The sequence below is a fragment of the Procambarus clarkii genome, chromosome 40 (genome assembly GCF_040958095.1).
Source record: "Procambarus clarkii isolate CNS0578487 chromosome 40, FALCON_Pclarkii_2.0, whole genome shotgun sequence".
NCBI classification, from domain to species: Eukaryota; Metazoa; Arthropoda; class Malacostraca; order Decapoda; family Cambaridae; genus Procambarus; species Procambarus clarkii.
In genome coordinates this window covers 29,896,163-29,912,990 of record NC_091189.1, presented here as the reverse complement: position 1 = coordinate 29,912,990, position 16,828 = coordinate 29,896,163, and the positions used below count along the sequence as shown (strand labels likewise).

General features: G+C 42.4%; 1 protein-coding gene across 2 annotated transcripts in view; it reads right to left on the bottom strand.

The window, feature by feature from the left end:
• Positions 1-16,828, bottom strand: part of LOC123757996 (partner of Y14 and mago) — a 102,232-nt gene continuing 85,404 nt past the window's right edge. For both annotated transcript variants that reach the window (XM_069338918.1, XM_045742099.2), the window contains one exon: positions 1-11,630. In XM_069338918.1, the coding sequence (XP_069195019.1) occupies positions 11,425-11,630 (206 nt within the window). In that variant the 3' untranslated portion in view covers positions 1-11,424. The remainder of the gene's footprint in view (positions 11,631-16,828) is intronic.

Genomic DNA, 16,828 nt, shown 5'->3' with positions numbered 1-16,828 from the left:
TGAAGGATGAGCCTTTACTGTAGACAACATTTTGCTGAAAATTACCATTAGGCACATGATAATATACAGTATCACAATTCTTACACACAAACTTATGCATAAAACATACAACAAACATGACAACAAAATATGTTTAAATACAAATTTTTTTATTAGCATTAATAGTTCACCAAGACATGTTGAAAACTGATTAAAAAAAAAATTGGTCTTCCCATCTTGGTGCCTTCTCTCCATAATTACTTACACCACAGTTGTGTGTTAATACACTGGTAAGGTCAATGCTGTCAGAAGAAACTGACAAGCTTGTGCACTACTGGATATTTCCATTAGACCAGAGTGTGTGTATGCTTAAGGAAGAAATGGTTTAACATTTTTAATTTTAGGTGTTGTTGTTTTAGTATTTTTTTTTTTTTTACATACAGGTATTTAGCTAAATTTAGAAGACCTCTGGAGGAACTGTTAATTTACATGCATTGGAGCCCCTCATCCTGTAGCACAGTGGTCTACACCCTTCCCCAAATGGTTGGGCAAGTTTCCTCTCACCTGGCACCTCTGTTGGCCTAGTAATAATATGTAGCCAGGGGCGCCTAACAGCTGGGTGGACAGCGCTTCGGATTCGTAGTCCTGAGGTTCCGGGTTCGATCGCCGGTGGAGGTGGAGACAAATGGGCAAAATGTTTCTTTCACCCTAATGCCCCTGTTACCTAGCAGTAAATAGGTACCTGGGAGTTAGACAGCTGCTACGGGCTGCTTCCTGGGGGTGGAGGCCTGGTTGAGGACCGGGCCGCGGGGACACTAAGCTATGAAATCATCTCAAGATAATCTGAGGAGTCAGGCAACTGTTGCAGGTCATATCCTGGGGAAAAAGCCAGTAGTTGACCTAGAGGGGACCTTGGTAAGTCTAAGAACAGGCTTCCTGTCCCAAACAACGAGAATTAAAAGGTGACGAATGCATGGGCAGTGCACCTCCAGCATGCTTCCTCCTCCTATCAGCCATTATTGAGGTTTTTTTCCTCAGCAAATAACTGCAATAGTGCATTAGAGCACTGTTAATAATGTAAGCACAGTACTTCAAAATTGATTCATATAGAGGAGCAAAGGGGCTGAAATAGTGACTGAGGAGGCCGTAAGACAGGATGTAAAGTTGGACAGTCCCTTCAAATGAATGCAATGTATTGCAATTAAATGCAATGTGTAACATATTTTAGCAATGATTCAAATTAAACTAGTAACATTTTACTTAATCACAGCTGGCAATTTATATTTATCTGGAAGGTAATGATGAACACAATCTTGTTGGAGAGAGAAAAAATTGAATAACAAACAATATTTTTGAGTTAAAAACCAGTGTTTATTTTATATATAAAAAATTGCACATTTTCAGACTGGCAAGCTGATTATTTGACATAACTAATTTAATTTTTCTCATAGGAAATGGAGTAATGAAATACCAAACAAAAAAATTTTGTCGTAGGAAATGGAGTAATGAAATAACAATACAAAACAAGACATTATTGATTTTTGTATTGGCATTTTTAAACAAAATTATCTTATGTTCTTTAGCTTCAAATGGCATTTTGTTTACTGCTGCTACAATTTGTGGGTGCTTGTAGTGCCAATGATAAACACTGGATCAGAGAAAGGGGTCTTTAATGGAAGCATATGCACACAAAATAAGAGATAATACTAATCACAACAATATTAATAATAAAACACAAACAGACCTACAATGACCTTGAGTCACTTTCCAAGCCTTCACATAATGAAGTTACTCACATTATCAGTTTCCTAAGCATTAACCGAAATTACTTCCAATTAAACTTTTGAATTTATTTATCAAATATTTCTAGGAAGGTCCTATCAATGGCCTCCTGAAGCTTCAGACAGCTACCCAGGGGACCCACCAGAAAGAGGTATTTCATTACATTCAATGCTACATTTGTTTCTGCATATACGATGGTGTCTAAAAGGTATTCGTCTGAGAGTAATAGTTGATGATCAGTTTATATTAGATATTAAGCATTAAAAAATTTACAATCATTTACCAAAAGAATGCCGTAACAAGATAAAAAAGGGTTACCTCTGCTTGCAGTCACAAATACAGTATAACCAGTTAAATTGACGCACCTCTGGCAAACGAGATAACAATGCAGGTATGTTAAGTAAATACTAGCCTGAAAGAGGAATAAGAGAACAACTTAATAAAAATTTAATTACTACGATAGGACACACATCAAAATGCTAAAAGTGGGAGTATAGAATACTGTGGACATACCAAATAAACCGTCCCTGGAGGAAGAAAGTCACAGGGACAACACAATATACCGTAATTCATTATGATCCAGTTTACACACAGTCCCAGAGGCCAATATTACTTTGTCACCATGTATCTGCTATTTGACAGATACAGTATATACAGTGAAAAAGTAATGATGTATGATGATAATAGCACTACTGAATACCAAAGAACTATATTTTTATTAAAAAATTATTGTATTTTAATTTTAGGGCTGGTCGGTCAATCTTAAAACTTTATATAATTTCATACTAAATTGTTTATCCACAATGTAGATAGCCCCAATCTCATAAACATAATAAAACTGTAAATTATTAAGCTACAAACTTGTTTTGCAATTCAAATCAACACTTTAAATCTAAAATACTTCTAGACTATGTTCTAAAAGCAAGTTAACATAGTTAAAAGACTTCATATTGATACGTATTATGTATGAAAAAATGTTTCACATACTGCACTTGTGTGATTGATGTAGCCAGGTAAAACATCTCTTTTGTTAACATAACATCAAGAATGCAATCATTGAAAGTACCAATCCTGGAAATATATTTAGCACCATCTGTGGCACAGAACAATACAAAATTCAAAGCTATCACTCAAGACATCAATATGAGAGCAAATACACACAAGAAGAGTCATATAAAAAAAAAATAAAAATACACTGACAGTTTTACCAAGGGACAAAGAACACAAAGGTATATTGGAAAAGTCAAATTTTCAATCCTCATAAAAATTAGGACATTATATGAGGTGTGTGAATAAGCAGGACAAAACTGAAAATCAGGATATTCTCTGATGTGCATAACTAAATGAGATAAACTGAATATCAAATCTGTATATTTAACAAAGCAGGTTAGGGAAGAATGCTCTGAACAATGTCTAGAGTCAGTGATACAAGAAGGAAGCATGTAAACTAGATGGGATTTTGGGGGGGAGGGAGGGCAACCTCACTAATGAAATGCATTTTCAAATATGAATATTTTCTAGATACAGAATTAAACACGCAGTAAGGTCCTTACAAGTTAGTTACTGAAATTCATCAGTAACTAACTTGTAAGGGTCTTTGCTATACTTGGAAAACATTCAAAGTTTGCAGGGAATGAGTCACAATAATGTGGCCAAGAATTAATAACCCGATCAGAAGAGGCCTGGTCAGAGATTGGCCCACGGGGGCATTGACCTTCAGAATCAACCCAAGGCCATGATGTCACTTTTATTTCTCTTCATATATGTGGGTTGGGTTAATTCATTATCATTCAAATTATTGAGCATTAACGTATTAGAAGTTAAGCACAGTGTAAGTCATAATGTACGTAATGGATGAAAAGATACAAAGTTTAACTTGGCAGGATTTTTTTTGTTAATACTTTGCTTATCCAGCCTCATCACACATTCCCGACTGTAAATGTTCTGGTCTCCACAGGCCATAAATCGATGCAAAAAATTTGAACAATTATTTTATGATTTCTAAGTTATTTGTTGGGTTATAACTATAAAATTGGTTTCAAAATATTTGCAAATGAATTGTCTACAAAACAGATGCAGAACAAAAGTGTATTTATAGAAGATTATGGCCCTCTCCACACATTCCCAAATGTAAACATACCGGGCCTGTTAATACAGTATTGGATGTCACATAAAATAATATAATTAACAAGGTTTGACTATTTTTCTTTTAGCTTAATACAGTTTGTCTAAGGTTCAAACGGACTAAGTCAAAGTACAAGTATAAGGCAGTAATGGTTTCAAACCATAAGTGCGAGACAGACAGAAAGAGAAAGCGGGGAAGAGTTCAAAACAAATTTATTACTGGGATTTCATGAATGACATCTGCCAGACAATATATATGTACAGAATATTAAAATTTATAGCAAAACATAAATGTCTTGACTAAACTTTTGTGTTTAAATGCCATATATGGGGGTAAGCTTAATAGACTTGTAATGGTTTGCTAAGAGTTTACTAGAATATATACACCTCCCAAGGTACCATTGTGGTGTAATGTTTCATGCATACAAGTTGATGAAGGCGATGAGTCACAATAACGTGGCTAAAGTATGTTGACCAGACCACACACTAGAAAGTGAAGGGACGACGACGTTTCGGTCTGTCCTGGACCACTCTCAGAATCGACTTGAGAATGGTCCAGGACGGACCGAAACGTCGTCGTCCCTTCACTGTCTAGTGTGTGTGTTTCAATCTACAAGTTGATGAATTTGCACAAATGATCACTCTCCATAGATTCCAGGCCACACTTCCAAACTTGCATCAGAATCAAAATGGAGATAGTTTATAACACAAAGATATATTTGGTTCCAAAGTCCAGGCTTTTATGTTAACAGTTTTCTTGAGAAATGGTAGTTTATTGAACTCCATATTTAACGCTAGCATTAAAGGTATAGTTTTAGTAAATTTGCTACTGATTAAAATAATTTTTTGCCTGTCAAGACAAAGCTAAACAAATCTCACTAAAACAGAGAATTTAAAAAATCTATTTTTATAAACTTTCAGACATTTTATAACTAAAGTTAGCTTTAAAATGAAGTTACAATGCTTTTTGGTATAGAACACAAAATGTCTATGATGGCCAAAAAATAACCCACAAGTTTATACACGTCAACTGAACATTGAGGCTGCTGTTCTGACCTGACTCAACAAACATTGTGCCTGCTGTTCTGATCTGACTCAACATTGTGCCTGCTGTTCTGATCTGACTCAACAAACATTGTGGCTGCTGTTCTGACCTGACTCAACAAACATTGTGCCTGCTGTTCTGACCTGACTCAACAAAGTGTTGACCAGACCACACACTAAAAGTTGAAGGGACGACGACGTTTCGGTCCATCCTGGACCATTCTCAAGTCGATTGTGATGAGGACAGGTAGGGACAGGCAATAAATAGGCAAGAGAGAGCTGAGGAGGAAAGTAAGGTGTAGGGGATAGTAGTAATAATGAGAACTGCAGAAGGCATATTGGCCCATACGAGGCAGCTCCCATTATAACCACCGAAGGAGATAGTAATAGGAATAAGAAGAGGATAGCAAGGGAGTGTAGGAGAAGACAATGCACAGAAAAAGGGAGAAGAGAGAAAGAAAGAGAAAAAGAAAGATAAATGGAAGGGGTAAGCTTATGTTAAGTCACGTTTGTTAGAAAGATTAGAGCATTTGAGTATATACTGTGAAAGGGAAGAGTCCACAGCAACAAAGCCAGGACTCAAGTTCATGTTGGGTACATTGTTTATAAGAGCCGATTCTACAAGACGGCGTCTGTGTAGAGTAGAGGCAGGAAAGATTATTTTGGAGGAAGACCAATCAATGGGATGATTAGAATCCCTCACATGGCAGAAGAGAGCATTGTTAGTGTCTGCAGACTTAACACTTCTCTTGTGTTCTTTAAGTCTGTCATTCAGTGTACGGCCAGTTTCGCCAAAGTATTGGAGAGGACAAGATGAACAGGAAATAGAGTAGACACCAGCAGCATTAGAAGCAGGAGGAGCAGTGTGAACTAGATTACTACGAAGTGCGTTAGTTTGTCGAAAGGCGAGTTTAATGTCAAGAGGACGAAAGGTATTGGTAAAAGTTTTGAGGTCAGATATGAAGGAAAGGCATAGTACAGTGCTACTAGTGTTGGAAGCAGGTTTAGGATGAAAGAAATTTCGTTTAGCTTGAGAGTAGGCACAGTTAATGAAATGCAAAGGAAAACCAAGCCAAGCCACGTATACTTCAGCCACGTTATTGTGACTCATCGCTTGACTCAACAAACATTGTGGCTGCTGTTCTGACATGACTCAACAAACATTGTGGCTGCTGTTCTGATCTGACTCAACAAACATTGAGGCTGCTGTTCTGACCTGACTCAACAAACATTGTGGCTGCTGTTCTGACCTGACTCAACATTGTGCCTGCTGTTCTGATCTGACTCGGCAAACATTGTGGCTGCTGTTCTGACCTGACTCAACAAACATTGTGGCTGCTGTTCTGATCTGACTCAACAAACATTGAGGCTGCTGTTCTGACCTGACTCAACAAACATTGTGGCTGCTGTTCTGACCTGACTCAACAAACATTGTGGCTGCTGTTCTGACCTGACTCAACAAACATTGTGCCTGCTGTTCTGACCTGACTCAACATTGTGCCTGCTGTTCTGATCTGACTCAACAAACATTGTGGCTGCTGTTCTGACCTGACTCAACAAACATTGAGGCTGCTGTTCTGACCTGACTCAACAAACATTGTGACTGCTGTTCTGACCTGACTCAACATTGTGCCTGCTGTTCTGATCTGACTCAACAAACATTGTGGCTGCTGTTCTGACCTGACTCAACAAACATTGAGGCTGCTGTTCTGACCTGACTCAACAAACATTGTGGCTGCTGTTCTGACCTGACTCAACAAACATTGTGGCTGCTGTTCTGATCTGACTCAACAAACATTGTGGCTGCTGTTCTGACCTGACTCAACAAACATTGTGGCTGCTGTTCTGACCTGACTCAACAAACATTGTGGCTGCTGTTCTGACCTGACTCAACAAACATTGTGGCTGCTGTTCTGACCTGACTCAACAAACATTGTGCCTGCTGTTCTGATCTGACTCAACAAACATTGTGCCTGCTGTTCTGATCTGACTCAACATTGTGGCTGCTGTTCTGACCTCACTCAACAAACATTGTGCCTGCTGTTCTGATCTGACTCAACATTGTGGCTGCTGTTCTGACCTCACTCAACAAACATTGTGCCTGCTGTTCTGATCTGACTCAACAAACATTGTGGCTGCTGTTCTGACCTGACTCAACAAACATTGTGGCTTCTATTCTGACCTGACTCAACAAACATTGTAGCTGCTGTTCTGACCTGACTCAACAAACATTGTGGCTTCTGTTCTGACCTGACTCAACAAACATTGTAGCTGCTGTTCTGATGGACTGTATAAGAAACAATACTCTAGGTGGGAGGACCCCGGCTGGAGAGCTCAAATATGGCCCCAAGTTTGTATTAATTCTTAAAATTAATAAATTATTAAAGTGTTGCCAATTTATAAAACCTCAATCAACTTATATGTAGAGAAATTTGAGGTTAATGACCAGATATCTAATATGGAGATACTTAATACAGACAATAGCAAGAATTATGAAAAAAGGAATAGCCATGCTTGAAAACATCTACTAATTAATACCACTGAATCCAGAATGACATCAAAATGTAATATGCAGTTAATTTATTATGTTCTTCGTTATCACACACACTGAACATTATACAGTAATTACACTTTGTTCTTTACAACTCAACACACACCATCACTCTCTTATGCTAACCCAAACACAAATGAAATTAAAGTGCCAAAGTTTTGATCACGTTGTGACAGGATTGACCAAAATGCAGTCACTTTCATTTCCTATCATGAATTGGTTGGGGTTATTTCTTTCAACCACGTTATTTGTGACATTCTCTGCACTATTACTGTAATTATTGGGTGTCATACTCAACCAAAATAATTAAAACATGAAATAATTAACATACATCATGTGAGCTCCAAACTAAGTCAATGTTTTTGTAAAACATATAAAATAAATAAAATATAATAGTTCAATGACAGGAAAATAGAAGGGTGAACCAGATCATCTAGCAAAGTGAGAAATTATTTGACATTTCACTTGCGTGACCTTGGTAAGTCAGACTTGCTATGGCTCAGGGAGATGTCATCAATAAAGGTTCACTTTGTTAACTATAGTATTTAGCCATAATGTTAGATAAAACATTAAACATTACTAAATTTTGATTTTCATGAATACAAAATTTTCCCCAATCAAAATACAAGCACACTATGGTATCATAAACGTTTAATGCATATGTACAAGTACATATATTTCATTAACACTGAAATATTTTACATAATTCAGTTTTCAGTTTACATAATATAAAAATATTTGTGAGTAGGCTTGTATAAAATGCAGTTACTAAGAAAACAAAAGTTAGAAAGTTTTACAATGAAACCAAATGTAAGACAGAAGGTGTATGCCTGTATAATTACACACACAAACACAGTGTGTATATATGTGTGTGTATTTACTATTTGTGCCTGCAGGATCAAGCTGTATAGCGCTTGGGTATTACCTAAGTGTAGTTGCAAGATAAGAGCTACGCTCATGGTGTCCCATCTTCCCAGTACTTTTTGTTGTATTGTATAACACTTTTAAACTACTGACGATTTTGGCCTTCAGCACCTGCTCACTTAACTGGTTCCAACTGTCTACCACAGTACTGCTGCACTAATGGCTGCTAAAGTTCAACTCAGGAAAGTGTAAAGTAATGAAATTAGGTGAAGGGAGCAGAAGGCTGAACACAAGGTACCACCTGAGAGGCAAAATCCTGCATGAGTCAAGAAGAGAGAAAGATCTGGGGGTTGATATCACACCGAACCTGTCCCCAGAGGTCCACATCAAAAGGATATCATCAGCGGCATATGCTAGGTTGGCCAACATAAGAACTGCCTTTAGAAACTTGTGTAAGGAATCGTTCAGGACCCTGTATACCACTTATGTCAGACCAATCGTGGAATATGCAGCTCCTGCCTGGAGTTCATATCTAGTTAAACACAAGTCAAAGTTAGAGAAGATTCAGAGGTATGCCACCCGACTTGTCCCATAACTGAGAGGTATGAGCTAAGAGGAAAGACTGGAGGAGTTAAACCTCATGTCCCTGGAAGACAGAAGAGTGAGGGAGAGACATGATAACCACCTACAAAATTCTCAGGGGAATTGACAGGGTGGACAAAGACAAACTCTTCAGCACGGATGGAACACAAACAAGGGAACACAGGTGAAAATTTAGTACCCAGATGAGCCACAGAGACATTAGAAAGAATTTTTTCAGTGTTAGAGTAGTTAGTAAATGGAATGCACTAGGAAGTGATGTGGTGAAAGCTGACTCCATACACAGTTTCAAATGTAGATATGATAGAGCCCAGTAGGCTCAGGAATCTGTACACCAGTTGATTGACAGTTGATAGGCAGGACCAAAGAGACAAAGCTCATCCCCCGCAAGCACAACTAGGTGAGTACAGTGTGTGTGTGTGTGTGTGTGTGTGTGAGGGCAGGGGGGGGGGGGAAGGATGGGGGCACACCTTTAAATATACACACACATAGTACATTGCATCTAACTTGATATTACTAAATATGACAATAAAATAATAATTTGCTTAATATTCCTTAGGCTCAATAAATATATTACAATAAAAAAAAATAATTTTATCAATCAATGAATAAACATAAGTACGTGTACTAACTTTTTATCTATAAATCAAAAGCCCAGAGTCTGCTGCTACAGCCACAATTCAGATCAGATTTAATAATAGTACTGCTGGTGATACACATCTTTATAACCTTTATTATAAAACCAAGAATAATTGTTCTAATTGGTAAAATATCCATTTATTGAGCCATATTAAGGCACTGAATTTTTTAGACTATCCTCCTGTTTAGGTAGTATTTATAGTAATGATGAGGGCCACTATACATATATATTGACATAAAAGGCAATTATAAAGTATAAATCGATACTGCAGTACTAAATTTGGACAAACCGGAAGTGTTTTTTGTATTGATGTTGCAAAGAAAACTTACTCTAACTTAACCTTCCTTGGTCTAATATAGTACATATATGTTCTATACTAGGCCTATAAATATTTGGTTTTAGCTTTATTTTTTTTCAGACTCTAAAAAGTGAATATCTTGAGATTATCTTGAGATGATTTCGGGGCTTTAGTGTCCCCGCGGCCCGGTCTTCGACCAGGCCTCCACCCCCAGGAAGCAGCCCATGACAGCTGACTAACACCCAGGTACCTATTTACTGCTAGGTAACAGGGGCATAGGGTGAAAGAAACTCTGCCCAATGTTTCTCGCCGGCGCCTGGGATCGAACCCAGGACCACAGGATCACAAGTCCCGCGTGCTGTCCGCTCGGCCGACCGGCTCCATACAGCAGTACCAATTTCTACCATCTAATTGGTCATTATGTCTGTATTTATGATGGTCCACATAGTTACAAATCTTATAATCTAAACAGGAGGATGGGTTGGAATTTTAATTATGCCCGGTAACCATTTCATTAAAAATAGTAAAGGATTTAAGAAAAAATGCCGACTTCTATTTTCAACATATTTTAAGCAACACAGAATGGTAGACACAAAGAATCCGTCTAAAGCCTAACAAACTGCATTTGTCAGAAGGTGAACTCAATATGACATTTGCAGAAAAAAAGTCTTCATTAAAATTGCACCCTTCACCATACAAAGTATGTGATGTCTATAAATTGTCCGACTCTTCTTTGAATACTAAGCTCCAAAATGAACTTCTTGACCACTTGCTAAAAGACTATTGGACTTTCCTATAAAAAGTAAGTGATACAGATTCACTTTAATAGAAATATTATGCTATCTTTTGCATATGGTTACATCACTGCCATACTAATTAACATGCTACACTTGCTCAGCCACACCTATCAAAACAACCTTGCTCTTTAGTTTAATCTTCTTAAATGCACAAAAAGTAACTTTCAAACACAGAAAAAATTAACCCCCTAGCTGCCTCTGCTGATTTCAATAATGTATGAACATTTTTAGACAAGTATTGTCAATTATAAAGCAGAACTCCAATGTTCCATGGGAAAAAGCTTAGCTTGAGCATTAGTTATGTCTCTCCTAACTCAAACAATTAATTGTGTAACACTGTACTAGTGATATAATTTTGAATAACGGAATTCATGTCATGATAGTACCGTTTTCTAATGTAATAAAATTTACTTATGAGTATATACAGTAGCCATCATGGTAAAAATGGACAAATAATAAGAGAAAATATTTTGCGTAGTGTGGTGAAATTGTGTCTTAATGAAGAATGCTTTGTTATATGGTAACTGACCCATCAAAACACGCAGCTATGGGGTTAATGAGATAAAACATCATCATTTACTAACACTAGCTACTTTCCCATTTTGTGTTTTGAGTAGTTTAAAAATCAGGTGATGAGCTTTTTTTTAACCCCTATTACCAAGTATCCCACTTATGTCAGTACTGTAATAATTTTTAGTGGTAATTAATTACTGTTTATGTCTGCAAATCTAGGTTTTATGTTTCACTAATGTGAGTCACCAAGTTCATCCTCTAAGTCATCAATTTGCTGTATTACCTCATCTTTCTTTTTCACCTTCTCTAGTTGTTCAGGTTCTGGATTCTTAAGTTCACCACTAGCAATCTGTTTTTCCAACTTTTCAATATCACGTAACTTTTTCTTAAGATTGCGTAATCGTTTTGTGGGATCAGAAGCAGATGGCTGCTTCCCTCCTGAGGTACAAAGAACAAAAATTAAGATACATGTGTCAGGAAATTTTTTAAATACAAATGTGAGGAGGAAATTTTAAGATACAGTATGTGTGAAATTGTTTTTATTTACAATGGTGGCGAACAAATTGAAGATTTTACCCAGCGTTGAATATAATGAAAGGTCATTTCTTGGGTGAACCCTAAAGCTATCGGGCTAAATTCTAATATGCAATAAAAAATATGCAGTTGTGAGCCCAATGCCACAACTGGACTAGGGCACTGGTCAAAGGAGTTCAACTTACCAAGGATCATGAGCCAGAACCTGGCCCCCTTAGAGAGGCACAGGGAGGAATAGCCCAGGAAAACCCCCCTTGTGGTTGGAGGGTTTTCCTTATCTGCCATTGACCGGGGTTAGACACCCAGAAAGGTATGCATTACAAAACAGACCCCACATGGTAAGAAAACTGCAACCGTAAACCAAACAGAAAGGCAGAACTCCCTCAATTCCAAAGGAAACAAGCAAACAGCACACCACGCCACTGTGCCGCTCTTCCATGCACCCCCCCCCCTCCCCCAATTGGAAGGGGGAGAGGGGAGAGACCCGGACCCACCTCGCCAGCTACCCAACCTCAGTTCGGATGCAAAGAATAAAAAAAAACAGAGTTGAATGTAATGAAACGCCATTTTCTGGGTGAGTCCCAGAGGCTCCCCGGAGCTATCCATGGCTGATATGGATATCCTAACTATTTTGCATCAGTCGATGTGGGTGGAGTTCTAGGCCTACCGGGGACCATGAGCCAGAACCTGGCCCCCTCAGAGAGGCACGGGGAGCAATGGACCATAGAAATGCCCATGTGATTTGGAGCATTCTATATCTGCCATCGACCGGGACAGGAACCCAGAAAGGTAAGCGCCACAAAACAAACCCCTATTCTGGTTAACAACAAAAATCGACAAATGAGTGGACAGAACTCCCCCAGGAAAACGAACTAACAAGCATGACGTCACACGAGCCGCGCCGCATGTCTGTGCAGCTCCCCCCTCCCCGGGAGGGGGAAAGGGGAGTCCCAGTCCCCCGCGCCGGCGATCCCCGTCCCAGTTCTGAGGCTGGATATCAAAACCGCGAAAAAAACGCCGACCGGAGGGCGGGAGGGTGCCGGGGAGCCTCTGGGACTCGCCCAGAAAATGGAGTTTCATTACATTCAATGCTGGTTTTCTGGGGGGAGCCCCTACGGCTCCCCGGAGCTACTTCACCAAAGACTACCTAAGAAAACAAGGGGACATACCCGGGAGGCGGTCGGTGAACCACTCCTCAACACGAAGCCGAGACAACAACACAAGGACCCATCCGGAAAGCAGCAGGCACATCATTCGCCAGAAAAAGGGAGAACGGCCGCAGACGAAGAAACCTATGACCACGACCATAGGAGCCAAAAACCACTGCGCCTGAGAAGAGCATGAAGCTCCGCCACACGACCCCCAGAGGCCAATGGCAACATAAAAAGAGAGCCGAGGCAAAGCAAACCTGACCCCAAGGAGCCACAACCACCAAGGAGAAGAAAAACAGGAGAGCACCCTGTCCAAAGACCAGGACGGCACAGGCAGTGCATAAGCAGGCCGGAGGTGAAACAATGCACGAGACAGCCTGCGAACGGCACAGAAGGAACATCGATACCGAAAGCTAGCAGCAGAAACCAAGGTGCCAGACCCAGGAACGACCCCAAGCGCCTCTACATCCTCCGCAAGCCAATCCTATGACAGCCCCAGGAGGGAAAAGAAAATGCAGGACCAAAACCAAAATGCCACAAGCATGCAAGTCCACCGCCACAAGTGCAGCCGACAGGGAAGGAACCCGCATATGGAGCCACCCCGCACCAACATCCCGCAGAAGGGCAGGAGCGAAAAGACTCATTAGGAGAAGCAAAATCGCCCCCGGGAAAACGAGTAGCGCTAAGACAGCGCAAAGAGAAGAGATATGCACAAAAAAACAAGAAGGCCAAACACCCAGAAGCTGCCGGGAATAGGACCCACAAGCCCTAGAAAGGACCGGAGGGAAGCTCAACCGAATGATGACAGACATACCAGAAAACGTGAAGGAGCAAAACCGTCCCAAACCGTCGAGAACAAAAAGAAGCAAACTCAAAGGACGAAGGCACAAAAACCCCGTCGCACTCGAGACCAAAAGTCATGCAGAAACCCCAAGAAGAGGGGGACATGACAGAGAAGGCCCGTCCCGGAAAAAAGGGGTGAAGACCGTAGAAAAGCACCCACCGACAGGACGGAAACAACGGGCACAATGGACAAGGAAACCGAGCCCAGAGAGGGGCCGATGCCCACAAAGCACGTGCGGAGAGGGGGAATGGAAAAACCCCACACCACCAAACCGCAAGCCCCGCCCAGAGGGGTAGAAATACCCCGGCGGGGCCAACGGGGCCTGAGGCCCCTTACGTTAGCCCCACCCCAGCCCCGGGAACCCACCCTGCAGGCCCCGGGGCCGAGCTGTCCCCTCAAAGCCCCAGCGTCAAGAAAAACCCCGGGGCAGCTAAAAACACTAAGGAAGGGAGCTCACTAGGCTCTGGAACTTGAACCGAAACCGGAGGAGAGGCGAGAGGGGGGAGAGGAAGACCCCAAGCCAGCCCTCAGCCAGCACAACGAGGCGAGGACAAGACAAAGAATCCAAGGAACATGAAAAAACCAGGCCCGGCACAGCAAGACCGGCAAGGAAGGAGGGCCCCAGAGGGAGCACGGAAGGGCCGAACATAATGCCACAACCAACCCCGACACGCAGCTGCAGCACCAAAACCGCAGCAAAACGTCACCACCGCAAGAGCAGCACTGCAAACAAGTCACAGCACTGAGACAAGACAGGAGCTGGAGCCACACGACCGTGCATTATCCCATCAGCCGAGGAACTGGGGCGGGGATCGCCGGCGCGGGGGTCTGGGGCTCCCCCTTCCCCCTCCCGGGGAGGGGGGAGCTGCGCAGACATGCGGCTCGGCTCGTGTGATGTCATGCTTGTTAGTTCGTTTTCCTGGGGAGTTCTGTCCACTCGTTTGTCGATTTTTGTTGTTAACCAAAATAGGGTTTGTTTTGTGGCGCTTACCTTTCTGGGTGCCTGTCCCAGTCGATGGCAGATATAGAATGCTCCAAATCACATGTACATTTCTATGGGCCATTGCTCCCCCGTGCCTCTCTGAGGGGTCCAGGTTCTGGCTCGTGGTCCCCGGTAGGCCTAGAACTCCACTTACATCGACTGATGCAAAATAGTTAGGGTATCCATATCAGCCATGGATAGCTCCGGGGAGCCGTAGGGGCTCCCCCCAGAAAACAATGCAAAAACCGCCGACCGGAGGGAGGGAGGGTGCCAGGGAACCTCCGGGGCTCACTCAGAAAATAGCGTTTCATTACATTCAACACTGGTTTTCTGTGAGAGCCACTCTAGCTCCCTGGAGCTACATAACCAAAGATAAGGAAAAAAGAGAGACTAACTCAGGAGGCAGCCGCCACACTTCCGTCAACTAGAAGTCGAGATAACTGGTTGCGACCCAAAGCCACACACAAATGCCCAGGACCAGGAATGTTGATCAAATAATGGGCAGCCAGGACCCAGTTCGACCCCAAAAACCCCCACACCTGAATGTTAGTCCAAGACACGTTGCCAAAGACGGCAGCCAAAGCAGCAAACTTCTGAACGTCATGGGCCCGAGGATAGACCACACACTGGCTAGACTTAAGAAGATTAAGAATGACCTGGGAGATCTGAGCCCTGGAACAAGGAACGAGGAAAACCGGATCAACCCAAAGCACATCCCCGGCCAGAGAAGCAGAGGTGCACAGGTAATGGCAGAGAGCCGCAACCGGACACAACATATAAAGCACCCATGGCCTAACAAACTAACCATCAACAACCCAAGGACCCCTCCGGAAAGCAGCAGTCTCATTCTCCGCCATAAAAGAAGGTGACAGCTGCAACCGAACAAACCTACCACCAGGACCAAAAAGGCAGAAATCCCTGCACCGTAGGAGAGCATGAAACACTCCGACCGTACGCCCTCAGAGGCCAATGCCAATAGGAAAAGAGCTTTGGAAAAACAATCCTGAACTGAAGGGGGCACCACAAACCGAAGAGACGAGAGAAAGGAGAGCACTCAGTCCAACGACCAGGACGGCTCAGGGGGCGCATGAGCAGACCGGATGTGAAACAATGCATGAGATAGCTTGCGGAACGGAGCAGGTTATCTTGAGGTTATCTTGAGATGATTTCGGGGCTTTAGTGTCCCCGCGGCCCGGTCTTCGACCAGGCCTCCACCCCCAGGAAGCAGCCTGTGACAGCTGACTAACACCCAGGTACCTATTTTACTGCTAGGTAACAGGGGCATAGGGTGAAAGAAACTCTGCCCATTGTTTCTTGCCGGCGCCTGGGATCGAACCCAGGACCACAGGATCACAAGTCCAGCGTGCTGTCCGCTCGGCCGACCGGCTCCCAAGAAGTAACATCAATACCAAACGCAAGCTGCAGTGGCTCCGCCAGCACCGCATGATACGAGGCAACAGTATTTGGTATAAGATGACGGTTTTGGAACAATCACAAAAGGAAGGACAAGACAACCTTATCAGAGACAGTAGTAAACCAGCGCAGGGACAAGAAATAATGGAAGGACTGCCAGAAAACTTTATATTGCCTCTGAGACTAAGCACACAGGTGTGACACCATCAACGAAGCCACCTGCACACCATACAAGTGATGATAAACTCAAGTTAGAAAACCCAAACGGGAAGAATCGAGGAGGAGAGCGGCCTTGTACCGGGCTCGACTGATCTGTCGAAAGAGACGGAGCCGCGGGAAGACCCTCGGGTTCGGACACCGAGCAAGCAGTGATTGAAACTAAGGCTGGGCTGGCCACCAGTCAAAAGGAAAACTTGCCCCTGGTAATTCTCCAAGCGAGCCAGAACCTGGAGAACAGCTGAACCGGGGAAAAGAGGTACTGTACAGGAAACACCTCCTTGCCCCAGTCCTGCCTGAAGGCACCGACCGTGACGGCCTTGCAGTCGGGGAAAGGCACCACATATCCTGGGAGACGCCTCGACCACACCGACACGAAGAGGTCCACTTCAGGAGACTGGTACGTCCAGCAGAGCTAACCGAATGAGTTGGCGTCGACCGTCCATTCTGTGAACAGTGGAATAAACCGAGACAGGCCATCTGCCAGGACATTGGA